The sequence below is a fragment of the Lithobates pipiens genome, unplaced genomic scaffold (assembly GCF_037356315.1).
Source record: "Lithobates pipiens isolate NorthernLeopardFrog02 unplaced genomic scaffold, aLitPip1_a1.2 Scaffold_23, whole genome shotgun sequence".
NCBI lineage: Eukaryota > Metazoa > Chordata > Amphibia > Anura > Ranidae > Lithobates > Lithobates pipiens.
In genome coordinates, this window is record NW_027507785.1 from 299,861,212 (window position 1) to 299,877,647 (window position 16,436).

The following is a 16,436-nucleotide window of genomic DNA, read 5'->3' on the forward strand; positions in this document are numbered from 1 at the left end:
TATCCCCTTTAAACCACAACGCCTGGGGCAGCCGCCCCTCCAGCCCCCGCCCTCACATTATACCACAACGCCTGGGGCTGCAGCCCCTCTTGTCCCCCTCGCCTCACATCATACCACAATGCCTGGGGCAGCCACCCCTCCAGCCCCCTCACATTATACCACAACGCCTGGGGCAGCCGCCCCTCCAGCCCCCTCCCATTATACCACAACGCCTGGGGCAGCCGCCCCTCCAGCCCCCTCACATTATACCACAACACATGGGGCAGCCGTCCCTCCTGTCCCCCTTAAACCACAATGCCTGGGGCAGTCCCCCCTCCAGCCCCCCACCTCACATTATACCACAACACCTGGGGCATCCGCCCCTCCAGCCCCCTCACCTCACATCACACCACAACGCCCGGGGCTTCCCTCCAGCCCCCACCTCATAGCCCCTGCAGCCCCTCCAGCCCCCCACCTCACATTATACCACAACACCTGGGGCAGGAGCCCCTTCTGTCTCCCTCACCTCACATTATACCACAATGCCTGAGGCAGCAGCTACTCCTGTCCCCCTTAAACCACAACGCCTGGTGCATCCGCCCCTTCAGCCCCGCTCACATTATACCACAACACCCAGGGCAACCGCACATCCAGCTCCCCACCTCACATGAAACCACAACGCCTTGGGCAGTCGCCCCTCCTGTCCCCCTTAAACCACAACACCTGGGCGCCCCTCCAGCCCCCCACCTCATATTATACCACAACGCCTGGGGCAGCCAACGCCTGGGGCAGCAGCCCCTCCTGTCTCCCTTCAACCACAATGCCCCCCTAAAATTCATCTTCACTGTCATCATCCTGTTCCAATCTTCCTTCTTCCATTCTTGACTCCTCCTGTTTCCTTAATTTTCTCTTTCGACTGTAAATGTAAAAAAAAAAGTGTAAGAACGATATAAGCAATCTTTACAAAGTAACAGAAGTAAGCAGAAATAAAGACTGACTCCACCTAAAATCTGCCCTCTACGAGGGGCGTAACCAGTATGCCCCTTCCGTTAAATTTCTAAGTTACTTTGCTCTGCCGTTATCATTTAATGTTGTACTGGCTATGGCATCTGCAAGAACTGGGAACACTGAATTGGATGTCTCACCACTGGTTTAGACATATTTAAATTTAGGTTTGACTTTCCACTATATAAGCCTGAGATACCAATTTTAGGAGAGTTCCTCTTTAACGGTATACTGCTGCCATTGTCAATGTGTCCTGGCATAGACCTTGTTACATTTTATATGCAGACATTGTACAGCAAATTAAACTTTTATGCCGCATACACTTGTTGGAATTTTGGTCGGAAAAATCTCTGATGGTTTTCCTGACGGAATTCCGACAGGATTTCGTTCATGCTGTCTTGCATACACACGGTCACACCAAATTCCGACCATCAAGAACGCGGTGATGTACAACGCGTTCGACGGGACTAGAAAAAGGAAGTTCAATAGCCAGTAGCCAATAGCTTTTGTCTCGTAGTTGAATCTGAACATGTCCGAAAAATTGAGAACATGCTCTCAATCTTTTGCTGGCCGAAATTCAGCCAGCAAAAGTCCGATGGCGCATACACACGATCGCATTTTCCAAATGTTCTCATCGGTCCTTTGCTGGCCGAATTTCCGATCGTGTGTATGTGACATTAGGAAAAAAAAGGTAATTATGGTATACATCAGGAACTCATTTGCTATTATTACCTGCAGCCTTATAGCCATCCACCTGTCACACATGCTAAAGCTATAAAATGCCCTTGTTACTAGCAAAATAGATCTATCGTTGGTGTGTGAAAGATAACTCTATGCTCAAAGAGGAGCTTTTGCTGCTAAAATTTGGGGACTGAACATTGAGGGCAAACTGCTGGTAATAGAGAAAATGGACCTTTGGTTTGTATTTTGATAAAATACTATAGGAAATATAAAATCAACTTACTATTTGCCCACTGCTGTTCCCACGCAGAATATGAATATGAATACGAAGATTATGGCAGTGATGATAAAAGAAGGAATGCCAGCGTATTTTAGCAGAAACGGGGAAAACTTATTCCATATGATGAGAAACTTTTTTAAGAAATCCCCTCCTGATACAATTGGTTCTTTGTTAACAGTTGCTGTTTGTTTGTCGGCCGTGGTAGTGACTGGACGGTTAACCATGGGCTTATGCTTTGCTCTTAATTTCTTGTCAGTGGTCTTTCCTTGGTTCTTTGTTTTTTTATGAACCGTTGTTGTTTGTTCCTCGTCCGCGGTTACTGTCTGGATGGTGGCAGTGACTGGATGGTGAACCGCGGGCTTACGCTTTGCTTTTAATTTCTTGCCACTGGTCTGTCCTTCGTCCACAGGCCTTGCCCTTGCTTGTCTTTCGTTCCCAGGCCTTGCTTGTCTTTCGTTCCCAGGCCTTGCTTGTCCTTCCTTCCCAGGCCTTGCTTGTCCTTCATTCCCAGGCCTTGCTTGTCCTTCCTTCCCAGGCCTTGCTTGTCCTTCATTCCCAGGCCTTGCTTGTCCTTCATTCCCAGGCCTTACTTGTCCTTCCTTCTCAGGCCTTGCTTGTCCTTCCTCCACAACCACGGTTTGTTCTTCATCCACAGTTGGTGTTTGTACTGGATGGTAAGCCATGGGCACATGCCATGAATTTATTTTATTGACTGGACGGTGATCCGTGGCTATATGCATTGAGTTGTATTCCTCGCCAGTGGTCTGTCCTTCGTCCACAGGCCTTGCGCTTGCTTGTCTTTCCTTCCCAGGCCTTGCTTGTCCTTCCTTCCCAGGCCTTGCTTGTCCTTCCTTCCCATGCCTTGCTTGTCCTTCCTTCCCAGGCCTTGCTTGTCCTTCATTCCCAGGCCTTGCTTGTCCTTCCTTCCCAGGCCTTGCTTGTCCTTCATTCCCAGGCCTTGCTTGTCCTTCATTCCCAGGCCTTACTTGTCCTTCCTTCCCAGGCCTTGCTTGTCCTTCCTCCACAACCACGGTTTGTTCTTCATCCACAGTTGGTGTTTGTACTGGACGGTAAGCCATGGGCACATGCCATGAATTTATTTTATTGACTGGACGGTGATCCGTGGCTATATGCATTGAGTTATATTCCTCGCCAGTGGTCTGTCCTTCGTCCACAGACCTCGCATTCAGTAGTGACTCTGGAAGCTTGAACATGGCCTCACGCCTTGCACTGAATTTCTTTCCAGAGCTCATTAGTGGAGATTCTGCATAAAACAAATGAAAGGAGAGGTCATACAAATGTACAGTGAAGCAGCAGATCAAACATTTTCTAGCTTGGGCGTGCATTCAGTGTGGGAGGATCAAAAACTCTTTCAGATTTGTATTGCGCTCTGTGTCTTTTCTTAGGCCTCATGCACACAGATGTGAAAAATAAATCAGTTTTCCGTGGCATTTTGCATTTTTTACACCTCTGAATTCATCTGCATGTTAGTCAATGTGCCTATGCAAGCATTTTAAGACATTTTTATGGGCAATGTTCAGGGGTGAAAAGAAATATGGCTCAGACACGCATTGGGGTTATTGAGTTTAGAACGGGGTGGATAAATGAACCACTTGCCCACCGCTGCACCCCCCTATACGTCGGCACAATGGCAGCGGTGGGCAAATAGGCGTACCTGTACATCTCCTTTAAGATACTGTGCCCGCGGGACCAGAGGACTCGATGTCCACCGGTCTCCCAGCGATCGTGTCACGGAGCCTCAGAACAGGGAACTACCTATGTAAAAGAGGCATTTCCCCCGTTCTGGCTTGTGTCATGACAAAGATCACCGCTCCCCGTCATCGGGAGCGGTGATCGCTGTCATGTGACTTGAAGCCCACCCCCCCACAGTTAGAATCCCTCCCTGGGACACACTTAACCTCTTCATCGCCCCCCTAGTAGTTAACCCATTCCCTGCCAGTGTCATTTACACAGTAACCAGTGCATTTTTATAAACTTCTGGTTTTCAAGATAAACTGCACCCACAATTGAACTCCCACTACTGCGCTCTAGGACAAACTAACCCTGATGTGCACAACTGCCACTTAATATAATAAATCTGTGAATAGTATTTAAATCTCTATTTAAACCATAAAATAGTGAAAAAAATTGCGGCGCTAAATTAAAATAATCAAGAACATAAACACCCTCTCTATATACAATGTGTCAGCATATATCAAAGAACTGATTTATAAACCTAACATGCGCTATGCCTAATAAATCACCCTTGTGACAAGTGTAAAAATTCCTTTTTAAACCTCTATCCACTCAGTGAAAAAAAAAATATATAAATAAATGAAGAAGGAAAAATCCCCATTTTTTTTTAAATAGAACAGTCCCAGTTTTGTTTATAGCGCAAAAAATAAAAACCACAGAGGTGATCAAATACCACCAAAAGAAAGCTCTATTTGTGGGGAAGAAAAAGGACATCAATTTTGTTTGGGTGCCATGTTGCATGGCCACACAATTGTCAGTTAAAGCGACGCAGTGTCAAATCGCATAAAGTGCTCTGGTCAGGAGGGGGGTAAAATCTTCAGGGGCTGAAGAGGTTAATATGAAATTCGGAAGCCAGAATGGCCAATCCAGGATCCAACAGGATTTCTTTTTAGGAACCAACTCCATTGACAACAGCTATAGAAAACTTAAGATAGGTATCATCTGGCTACTTGGTCCCTGGGATTTGTCCAGCCCTAGTTTGCATCTCATTTCAATCAAACATAAGGGCTTAAAAAATTTCATAGGCAGTTGCTCAGCTATATGCATGTACATTCCTTCTGTGTAGGAAAAACGAACATTCTTATGCCCCGTACACACAAGCGGAATTTCCGTCTGAAAAATCTTGGATGGTTTTTCCACTCAAGTTTGGAATTCCACTCAAGTTTGGCATACACACGGTCACACAAAAGTTCTCTGAACTTTCGACAGTCAAGAACGCGGTGACGTACAACACTACGACGAGCCGAGAAAATGAAGTTCAATACTTCCGAGCATGTGTGGAATTGTTTCCGAGCATGCGTAGGAATTTTGCGCGTCGGAATTGGTACAGATGATCGGAATTTCCGATCGGAACTTTTTCAGACCAAAAAATTGAGAACCTGCTCTCAATCTTTTACTGGCTGGAATTCCGCCAGCAAAAGTCCGATGGAGCATACGCACGGTCGCATTTTCCAACCAAAAGCTCTCATCGGTCTTTTGCTGGCCAAATTTCCGATCATGTGTACGGGGTATTAGAGCCCTTTCACAGACAGCATGGGGGGGTCGTCGACGGTAAAGCGCCGATAGATTTATCGTCGCTTTAACCTTGTTTTAGAGGCACTTTTCAGCTGCTAGTGGGGCGCTTTTAACCCTCGTTAGGGGCCGAATAAAAGGATGAAAGCTGCTGCGGCGCCCCAAAGATGCGGCTTTCAGGACCTTTTTCCACGCCCGGCCAGCGCACCGCTCCAGTGTGTAAGCACTCGGGCTTTCACACTGGGATTGCAGATGAGGCAGTTTTTCAGGCGCTATTTTTAGCGCTAAAGCACCTCCGTTGTGAAAGGGGTCTTAAAGTTATTTCCGCTACTGAACAAACATTCTTTTATTATGGGTAATAGTAAAATACAGCATCATGGCCACTAGATGCATATGATAAGCATGATCGTTATATGTCTTTGTAACAACAGATACAATTAAGTTAAAAATTCTAGAGAACGCTAGATGGAATTAGCAAATGAATGTAACCAGTGGTTACCTGCCCATAATGTTACTCTAGTCCTGGGCTATAGAAGAAAACAATATAAATAACCAATAGACCTACCGGATCTAACACTTACCTGTCACGAGAACTTTGGTTTTCTGAATCGGTCCTCTTTGTGCACCGTTCACAGTTACTTGGATCTCATATATCCCACTGTCCTCCACAAGGAGAGGACTGATCACCAGAGAGCAGTCCTCTTGAGTGGTATGGGTGGGATGTAGGTGCACTCTCAGGTCGTGGGGCATACCAGGATGCAGCTTGATGTCATTGCGCTGCACGATAGTCCTATAACTATCGGTTCCGTCTGGCGTGAATCCCCATTTAAAGTCGACCATTTCATCGCCAGTCACTCCTTCCGTGGTGAGGTCACATGGAATGACCATTTTGGAGCCGGCTTTAGCCTCTACAATTTGATATGGCACATTTGCAATAGGCATTGCTGCAGAAAGAAGGAAAAATGTGTTTAATAAGGAAACATAATATTACATCAAAATACAATGAACAAAAAGGTTTTGGAGGTCACAGGGGGGGCATGACATTCTTCTTGGGTTTAGATATCCTTGAACAATTTTTGTGATTTTGCATAATTTTAGGCTTGAAGATTACTTAAAACTTCCAAAAATATATTTTCAGGAAGCAGACCCCCTGTAGTATGAATTGGTGGTAATTTTAATAGACCCCCCCCCCCCCCCCCGATGTCTCATCTGCACTCCATTGAAGCTAATGGAGGGCAGATTGACAATAACGAGAAGTTATGTTATACATGTTGCTTCCGGGTTCTTTGCAGCGAGGGGGGATCGGCGAGCGAACATTTGCTGGTCTCCCCCCCTCTACTCAGCTACTATCCCCATACAGGTCCTGGGATCTCTAGTTGGGCAGCGGAGCCCAGGAGGGTCACTCATACATGGGTTGGCGGTAAAAGGGTTAATAGGCGCCGATGGATAGTAACATATGTGGTTTGTCACTGTTGCACTGGTGTGCGCAATTTTAAAGCGTGGCATGTTTGGTATTTATTTACTCTGCGCAACACATAAAATATGGGTTATGTATTTTGTTTTTGTTTTTTTTTGCATTATAACTAAAAAAAAAAATAATTAAATGTATTTTTTTCCAAAATTGCATTTACAAAAACATAGGTACAATATTCTATTGAATTATTTCTATTCCCCATATTCATTCCTGAAATAAGTATCTTCATTTTAGTCAGCTTTGTATCATCTACTAATTTTCACCTTATAGCTTATTTTAATTTATTACTTATTATTAATTATTAATATAAATTGTATTCTAACTAATTTACTAGCAACCCCCCCCCACAAACTGTCTTTACATGTAAACAAGAATTCCAGATAACATTGCAGGAATAGGATCTCCACCTTGGGCTCCCCACTACTACCAATACACAGCACAACCATTGCCAATCGTTATATACACTTACCTTGCTACCCAAGAGAAAGTGAAGAAAATTAATATATATATATATATATATATTTTTTTTTTTATGTGGTTTTGTGTCACTATGTGCTGTAAGGTGAATTCACAGAATGAACACACCAGGACATGAGTGGCTATTTTCAAACCAACCGCCATTTTGACAGTGAGTCCAGTGAGATTTAAAAAAAAAAATAATAGTTTTATTTCTAAAAATAGAATTCCTCCCCCCAGACATCAAAACAGAACTGACCCAACAATTTAGATATTTCCCCAAAAAAGAGCTGAGATTAGAAATGAATAGATAAACTTACCTGCTGCCAGGTGCAGACAGCACAGAAAGATGAGCAATCCTTTGAAGAAGCTCATTTTCAATTTTATCACAAAGATATTAATGAAATGTGATAAATAAGATATTAAAAAAACGATAAAAGTCGCTTTGCTCACAAAAAAGCCAAATGTGGCAAAGATAATAATCTAGAGAAGTGTAATCGCAGAGAAAATCACACGGGTACTGTACTGCTCGAGTCAAAAGCTGTACTGACACATCTCCCAGCTGGATGGTTCTTTTATAACAGCCACCTCACTATGATGTCATAGCTTCAGACCAAGCTAACTGACGCCAGACCAAACTAGTCGATCTCAAACCAAGCTAACTGACGCCAGACCAAACTAGTCGATCTCAGACCAAGCTAACTGACGCCAGACCAAACTAGTCGATCTCAGATCAAGCTAACTGATGGCAGACCAAACTAGTCGATCGGTTGACCATTTATTTATTTTTTCCAAAAGGCTTATTTTAATTTATTACTTATTATTAATTATTAACATAAATTGTATTACTTATTCATGTATTACTCATTATTAATATAAATTGTATTACTTATTCATTTATTACTTATTATTATTACTTATTAATATAAATTGTATTACTTATTCATTTATTACTTATTACTTATTTGTTTATTACTAATGAAACTTAATTTCTATTACTTTCTATTCCTGTCAAATATTGTATTTTCACATAAGATATTACTGTACATCTGTTGTTTAAACTTATGAAAACATATTAAAAAAATTTAAAACAGAAAAAAATTGCATTTAAAAAAAATTACAACCACCAAGCTAGCCAATCTCAGATCAAGCTAACTGACACCAGACCAAACTAGCCGATCGGTTGACCATTTTTTCATTTTTTTCCAAAAGGCTTATTTTAATTTATTACTTATTATTAATTATTCATATAAATTGTATTACTTATTCATGTATTACTTATTATTAATATAAATTGTATTACTTATTCATTGATTACTTATTATTATTATTATTATTATTATTATTATTATTATTATTATTAATAATAATAATAATAATAATATAAATTGTATTACTTATTCATTTATTACTTATTATTACATATTCGTTTATTACTAATGAAACTTCATTTCTATTACTTTCAATTCCCATCAAATATTGTATTTCCACATAAGATATTACTGTACATCTGTTGTTTAAACTTATGAAAACATATTAAAAACATTTAAAACAGAAAAAAATTGCATTAAAAAAAAAAAATGACAACAGCCACCAAATAATTTTCTAGGGTCTCTTTAAAAAAAATATATATATATATATTTTCAGGAAGCAGACCCCCTGTAGTATAAATTGGTGGTAATTTTAATGGAGAGCAGATTGCACTGAAAGTGACAATAACGAGAAGTTATGTTATACATGTTGCTTCCGGGTTCTTTGCAGCGAGAGGGGATTGGCGAGCGAACATTTGCTGGTCTCCCCCCCTCTACTCAGCGACTATCCCCATACAGGTCCTGGGATCTCTAGTTAGACAGCGGAGCCCAGGAAGCATTGGGGCGGGGGGGGGTCACTCATACATGGGTTGGCGGTAAAAGGGTTAATAGGCGGCAATGGATAGTAACATATGTAGTTTGTCACTGTTGCACTGGTGTACGCAATTTTAAAGTGTTGCATGTTTGATATTTATTTACTCGGAGCAACACAGAAAATGTGGGTTATGTATTGTGTTTTTTTTTGTTTTCGCATTACAAACTAAAAAAAATAATAATTAAATGTATTTTTTTCCAAAAAAAATTGCATTTACAAAAACATAAGTACAATATTCTATTGAATTATTTCTATTCTCCATACTCATTCCTGAAATAAGAAGTATCTTCATTTTAGTCAGCTTTGTATCATCTACTAATTTTTACCTTATAGCTTATTTTAATTTATTGCTTATTATTAATTATTAATATAAATGTATTACTTATTCATGTATTACTTATTATTAATATAAATTGTATTTCTTATTCATTCATTACTTATTATTACTTATTAATTATTAATATAAATTGTATTACTTATTAATTTATTACTTATTATTACTTATTCTTTTATTACTAATGAAACTTAATTTCTATTATTTTCTATTCCCATCAAATATTGTATTTCCACATAAGATATTACTGTACATCTGTTGTTTAAACTTATGAAAACATATTAAAAACATTTAAAACAGAAAAAAAATGCATTAAAAGAAAAATTACAACAGCCACCAAATTATTTTCTAGGGTCTCTTTAAAAAAGAAAAAAAAAATATATATTATATATATATATATATATATATATATATATATATATATATATACCTTGCTACCCAGGAGAAAGTTTTTTTTAAATGTGGTTTTGTGTCACTATGTGCTGTAAGGTGAATTCACAGAACAAACACACCAGGACATGAGTGGCTGTTTTAAAACCAACCGACAGTTGACAGTTAGCCCAGTAAGATAAAAAATAAAAATAAAGTTGTATTTCTAAAAATAGAATTCTTCCCCCACAGACATCAAAACAGAACTAACCCAACAATTTAGACATTTCCTCCCCAAAAAAAGAGCTGAGATTAGAAATGAATATATAAACTTACCTGCTGCTAGGTGCAGACAGCACAGAAAGATGAGCAATCCTTTGAAAAAGCTCATTTTCAATTTTATCACAAAGATATTAATGAAATGTGATAAAGATATTAAATAAAGATCCCTGTAGTCGCTTTGCTCACAAAAAAGCAAAATGTGGCAAAGATAATAATCTGGAGAAGTGTAATCGCAGAGCAAATCACACGAGTACTGTACTGCTCGAGTCAAAAAGCTATACTGACACTGATCTCCCAGCTGGATGGTTCTTTTATAACAGCCACCTCACTATGATGTCATAACTTCAGACCAAGCTAACTGACGCCAGACCAAACTAGTCGATCTCAGATCAAGCTAACTGACAACAGACCAAACTAGTCGATCGGTTGACCATTTATTTATTTTTTTCCAAAAGGCTTATTTTAATTTATTACTTATTATTAATTATTAACATAAATTGTATTACTTATTCATGTATTGCTTATTATTAATATAAATTGTATTACTTATTCATTTATTGCTTATTATTATTACTTATTATTATTAATTATTAATATAAATTGTATTACTTATTCATTTATTACTTATTATTACTTATTCTTTTATTACTAATGAAACTTAATTTCTATTACTTTCTATTCCCGTCAAATATTGTATTTTCACATAAGATATTACTGTACATCTGTTGTTTAAACTTATGAAAACATATTTAAAAAATTTAAAACAGAAAAAAATTGCATTTAAAAAAACAATTACAACAGCCACCAAATTATTCTCTAGGGTCTCTTTAAAAAATAAATAAATAAATAAATAAATATATATATATATATATATATATATATATATATATATATATATATATATATACCATAGGGGGCACAGCAGGCAGTAGCATTGTCAGTCTGTGAAGCCAAACTCTAGCTTGTATTTGATAATATTTCATAATATATTCTTATATTTTTTAATATTTTATAAGCCATTACAGCAGGGTTTTTTTCTTTTGGGATAAAGGTTTTACATTAATAAATAAAAGCTGATTCCTGCAAGCACCCCAAATACAGTATATAGATCAGCACCACAGATATGGTATATAGATCAGCACCACAGATATGGTATATAGATCAGCACCACAGATATGGTATATAGATCAGCACCACAGATATGGTATATAGATCAGCACCACAGATATGGTATATAGATCAGCACCACAGATATGGTATATAGATCAGGTATATAGATCAACACCACAGATATGGTATATAGATCAGCACCACAGATACGGTATATAGATCAGCACCACAGATACGGTATATAGATCAGGTATATAGATCAGCACCACAGATAGAGATAGAGATGTGATGGTCCAGTCTTCAAATTCCTATAGCAATATAGTGAAGGTGTGATGGGCAGATCTTTACATACTTTTGGCCATATAGTGTAGGGGGGATGGTCCGGTCTTCAAATGCTTATAGCAGTATAGTGTAGGTGTGGTGGTCAGATCTTTACATACTTTTGGCTGTATAGTATAAATATGAAAGTAAGGTTTTTACATACTTCTGGCCGTATAGTGTAGATGTAATGGTCAGAACTTTCCATACTTTTGGCTGTTGAGTGTAGATATAAAAGTTAGGTTTTACATACTTTGGGCCATATACTGTAGGGGTGATGGTTAGGTCTTCACATACCAATAGCCATAAGGTGTAGGTGTCAGATCTTTACATACTTTTGGCCATTATGTGTAGGTTTGATGGTTAGGTCTCCAAAGCGAACACTGGAAAGTGAACCTCCGCCCCAGCATGGGCGTCCACAGAACGTTTTTCAGGGGGGGCATCATCTTAGGGTTACCCATGAGCCGCCCCTTTTTGACAGTGTCATTATCATGGTCAGAGTCTGCAGACATAGTACAGTCCCTGGATAAGTAATGGATAATGGCCGACAGGCTCTCTTTCCAGACCCAGCGAGACTACAGCAGTGATCCCTCTGGCTGGATGATCGCTCACTCTGGGTTTCCCTGGGGCGACTCTGGTCAGTAGTGTAGCATGTCTGTACCCTGCCAGTGGCTTAGCCTTTCTCTCTGGTGGTGCTTGGTAGCATGGCACTCTCTCTGGTGGTGCTTGGTAGCATGGCACTCTCTCTGGTGGTGCTGGGCGGTGTGGCTCTCTCTCTGATGGCTTCCGCCAAGCACACTCCTCATTCTTTGTCCTGTGGCACTCTCTCCCTTAACTTTTTTCCACACAATCTCTCAGTCGCTCTCTTTATCAAGCGGTAGCCTCCTCCCTGTGATAAATGGGGCCATAACAATTGGGATTACATGTCCCATGATGCTGTCCTCTCCTTGTCTCCTTTGATTGGCCCTCAGTTATGGCCAATGGGGAAGGAACAGAGGGGGCAGGAAGCTGGGCGGGGAACCTAGTGAGAGCCACTGTCTCTTCTCCTTAACTGGAGGAAGGGGGGTGAGCGGGGGAAACCTCTGATAGCCTGCAGCTCGCCTTTCTCCAGTCACAGCACCGCTGAGTTCTCTGCTGGACTGAGCAGGGAAAAGAACCTGCAGTCACACTACACTGATCGGGGGCTTGACAGCACCTTGATGGTGTCACCTGACTGGCAGGTGGCACCCGGGTGCGGGCTGCCCAGACCCATATAGAGACACCACTGTGCTGAATTTAGCAGTGCTGATCCGACCCCTGATTCCAGGGGGCAGAGTTGCCAACCCTGCGAGGCAAAATTTACTGGCAGGATGCCCAAAATTTACAAACGGCACCAATTTTTTACTGGCACTGCAAAAAGGTACCTAAAATGACAGTTTTCAGTGCTAAACAGTGCAAATATCAATATTTAAACTATAAACATATATCTAGTTCTATTAGCAATGTGTTTAAGTTTAACCAAAGTAAAAAAAATGTATATTTCTGCAATGAGATGAAGGTCGGGTTACTATAGCCCAGCTAGCACAGAGTTCCCCCCTATATCAGAGTCTGCATGAAACCTGTGTAAAGAGGAACGCTGCAAATCATGATCTAAGGGGGAACTCTGATGTAGAGGGGGCTCTGGTGACCAGAGACTACCTTATATCAGAGTCCACTGTGTTCCCTTTACATCAGAGATCCCAACTGCATCAGGGTCCACAGATTGAGCTCCCCCTTGCACTGTAAGTAGGGTTGCCACCTGTCTGGGATTCAACCGGACATTACGGGTTTTGAAACATGTGCCCGGGTCTCTGACCACCTGAGACCCGGGCACATTATTCATTTCAGACCCGTCAGTGGCTCCCTGCGCGGCTGTGTCTCCTCAATTTCGAATCCGCAGTGGCGTAGCACTGCTTGATTTCAGCTCCGGTTCAGCTGTCTGAGTGCAGGACGGGAGTCGGACATAGAGGCAGAGGCGGAGCCTCCAAGGTGCTCTTCTCCAATCCCCTGGCTGGCTACAGAAGGGACAAGGAGGTGGGCGGAGCCTCCCCATTCCCTGCTGCTCTGGAATGTGTGCAGAGATCACTGGGACTGCAGCCAAGCTTGTAAGGTAAGTTATTTCCATGTCAGGATTTCATAGTACTCTCACCTCCCCTCCCCCCACCATACACTATATACACCCCCCCCCCCCCACCATACACTATATACACACCCCTCCCCCACCATACACTATATACATCCCCCTCCCCCACCATACACTATATACATCCCCCTCCCCACCATACACTATATACATCCCCCTCCCCCACCATACACTATATACATCCCCCTCCCCCACCATACACTATATACACCCCCCTCCCCCACCATACACTATATACACACCCCTCCCCCACCATACACTATATACATCACCCTCCCCCACCATACACTATATACACCCCCCTCCCCCACCATACACTATATATACACACCCCTCCCCCACCATACACCCCATCCATATACTATACATACACCCCCTCCCCCACCATACATTATACATACACCCCCCTCCCCCACCATACACTATATACACCCCCTCCCCCACATTACACTATATACATCCCCCTCCCCCACCATACACTATAACACCCCCTCCCCCACATTACACTATATACACTCCCCTCCCCCACCATACATACACCCCCCTCCCCACCATACACTATATACACCCCCCTCCCCCACCCATACACTATATACACACCCCTCCCCCACCATACACTATATACACCCCCCTCCCCCACCATACACTATATACACCCCCCTCCCCCACCATACACCCCCCTCCATATACTATACATACACCCCCTCCCCCACCATACACTATATACACCCCCCTCCCCCACCATACACCCCCCTCCATACTATACATACACCCCCTCCCCCACCATACACTAATATACCCCCTCCCCCACCATACACTATATACACCCTCCTCCCCCACCATACACTATATACACACCCCTCCCCCACCATACACTATATACACCCTCCTCCCCCACCATACACTATATACACCCTCCTCCATACACTATACATACACCCCCTCCCCACCATACACTTTATACACCCCCTCCCCCACCATACACTATATACGTCCCCCTCCCCCACCATACACTATATACACACCCCTCCCCCACCATACACTATATATACACCCCTCCCCACCATACACTATATACACACCCCTCCCCCACCATACACGATATACACCCCTCCCCCACCATACACCCCCCTCCATATACTATATATACACCCCTCCCTCACCATACACTATATACACCCCCTCCCCCCACCATACACTATATACACCCCCCTTCATACACTATACATACACCCCCCTCCCCCACCATACACTATATACACCCCCTCCCCCACCATACACTATATACATACCCCTCCCCCCACCATACACTATATACACCCCTCCCTCACCATACACTATATACACCCCCCTCCCCCACCATACACTATATACACCCCCCTTCATACACTATACATACACCCCCTCCCCCACCATACACTATATACACCACCCCTCCCCCACCATAAACTATATACATACCCCTCCCCCACCATACACTATATACACACCCCTCCCCCACCATACACTATATACACCCCCCTCCCCCTCCATACACTATATACACCCACCTCCATACACTATACATACACTCCCCATCCCCACCATAAACTATATACACCCCCTCCCCCACCATACACTATATGCTCCACCTCCCTCATCATACACCCCCTCCATACACTATATACACCCCCTCCCCCACCATACACCCCCCTCCATACACTATACATACACCCCCCTCCCCCACCATACACCCCCTCCCCCACCATACACTATATACACACCCTCACCAACCATACACTATACATACACCCCCCTCCCCCCACCATACACTATACACACACCCCGCCCCCCACCATACACCCCCCTCCCCCGCCATACACTACACATACACCCCTCTCCATACACCATCCATATATAGAGTCCCGCCATAAATACAGTTCTTCACTCCCCCAGACACCATCCATATATACAGTTCTCACTGGGTGACACCGTCCACTGCCTTACTGACACCATTTACTACCCTACTGACACCATTTACTGCCCTACTGACATCATTTATTGCCCTACTGACACCGTCCGCTGCTCTACTGACACCATCCACTGCTCTACTGACACCGTCCTCTGGTCTACTGACCGTCCTCTGGTCTACTGATACCATTTACTACCATACTGACACCATTTACTGCCCTACTGACACCGTCGTCCACTGCTCTACTGACACTGTCCTCTGGTCTACTGACACCATTTACTGCAATACTGGCACCATTTACTTCTCTACTGACATTATTTACTGCTATACTGACACCATCCACTGCTCTACTGACACCATTTACTGCCCTACTGACACTATTTACTGCTCTACTGACACCATTTACTGCCCTAATGACACCATCCTCTGCTCTACTGACACTGTCCGCTGCTCTACTGACACCATTTACTACCCTACTGACACCATTTACTTCTCTACTGACACCATTTACTTCTCTACTGACACCATTTACTGCTCTACTGACACCGTCCACTGCTCTACTGACACCATTTACTGCCCTACTGACACTGTCTACTGCCCTACTGACACCATTTACTGCTCTACTGACACCATTTACTGCTCTACTGACACCATTTATTGCTCTACTGACACCAATTACTGCCCTACTGACACCGTCCACTGCCCTACTGACACTGTCCACTGCCCTACTGACACTGTCCACTGCCCTACTGACACCGTCCACTGCCCTACTGACACCATCCACTGCTCTACTGACACCATTTAGTGCCCTACGGACACTGTCCACTGCCCTACAGACACTGTCCACTGCCCTACTGACATTGT

At 42.5% G+C, this 16,436-nt stretch overlaps 1 protein-coding gene across 2 annotated transcripts in view; it reads right to left on the reverse strand.

Moving 5' to 3' along the window:
- Nucleotides 1-433: 433 nt before the first annotated feature.
- LOC143926556 (uncharacterized) overlaps nt 434-16,436 on the reverse strand; it is a 43,604-nt gene continuing 27,601 nt past the window's right edge. Inside the window, exons 2-4 of one of the 2 annotated variants that reach the window (XM_077450395.1) lie at nt 5,794-6,156; nt 1,949-3,209; nt 434-895 (exon numbers count right to left, since the gene is read on the reverse strand). In XM_077450395.1, the coding sequence (XP_077306521.1) occupies nt 808-895; nt 1,949-3,209; nt 5,794-6,154 (1,710 nt within the window). In that variant the 5' untranslated portion in view covers nt 6,155-6,156 and the 3' untranslated portion in view covers nt 434-807. Of the gene's footprint in view, nt 896-1,948; nt 3,210-5,793; nt 6,273-16,436 lie in introns of those variants that run through there. The other variant, XM_077450396.1, reaches the window with a different exon arrangement.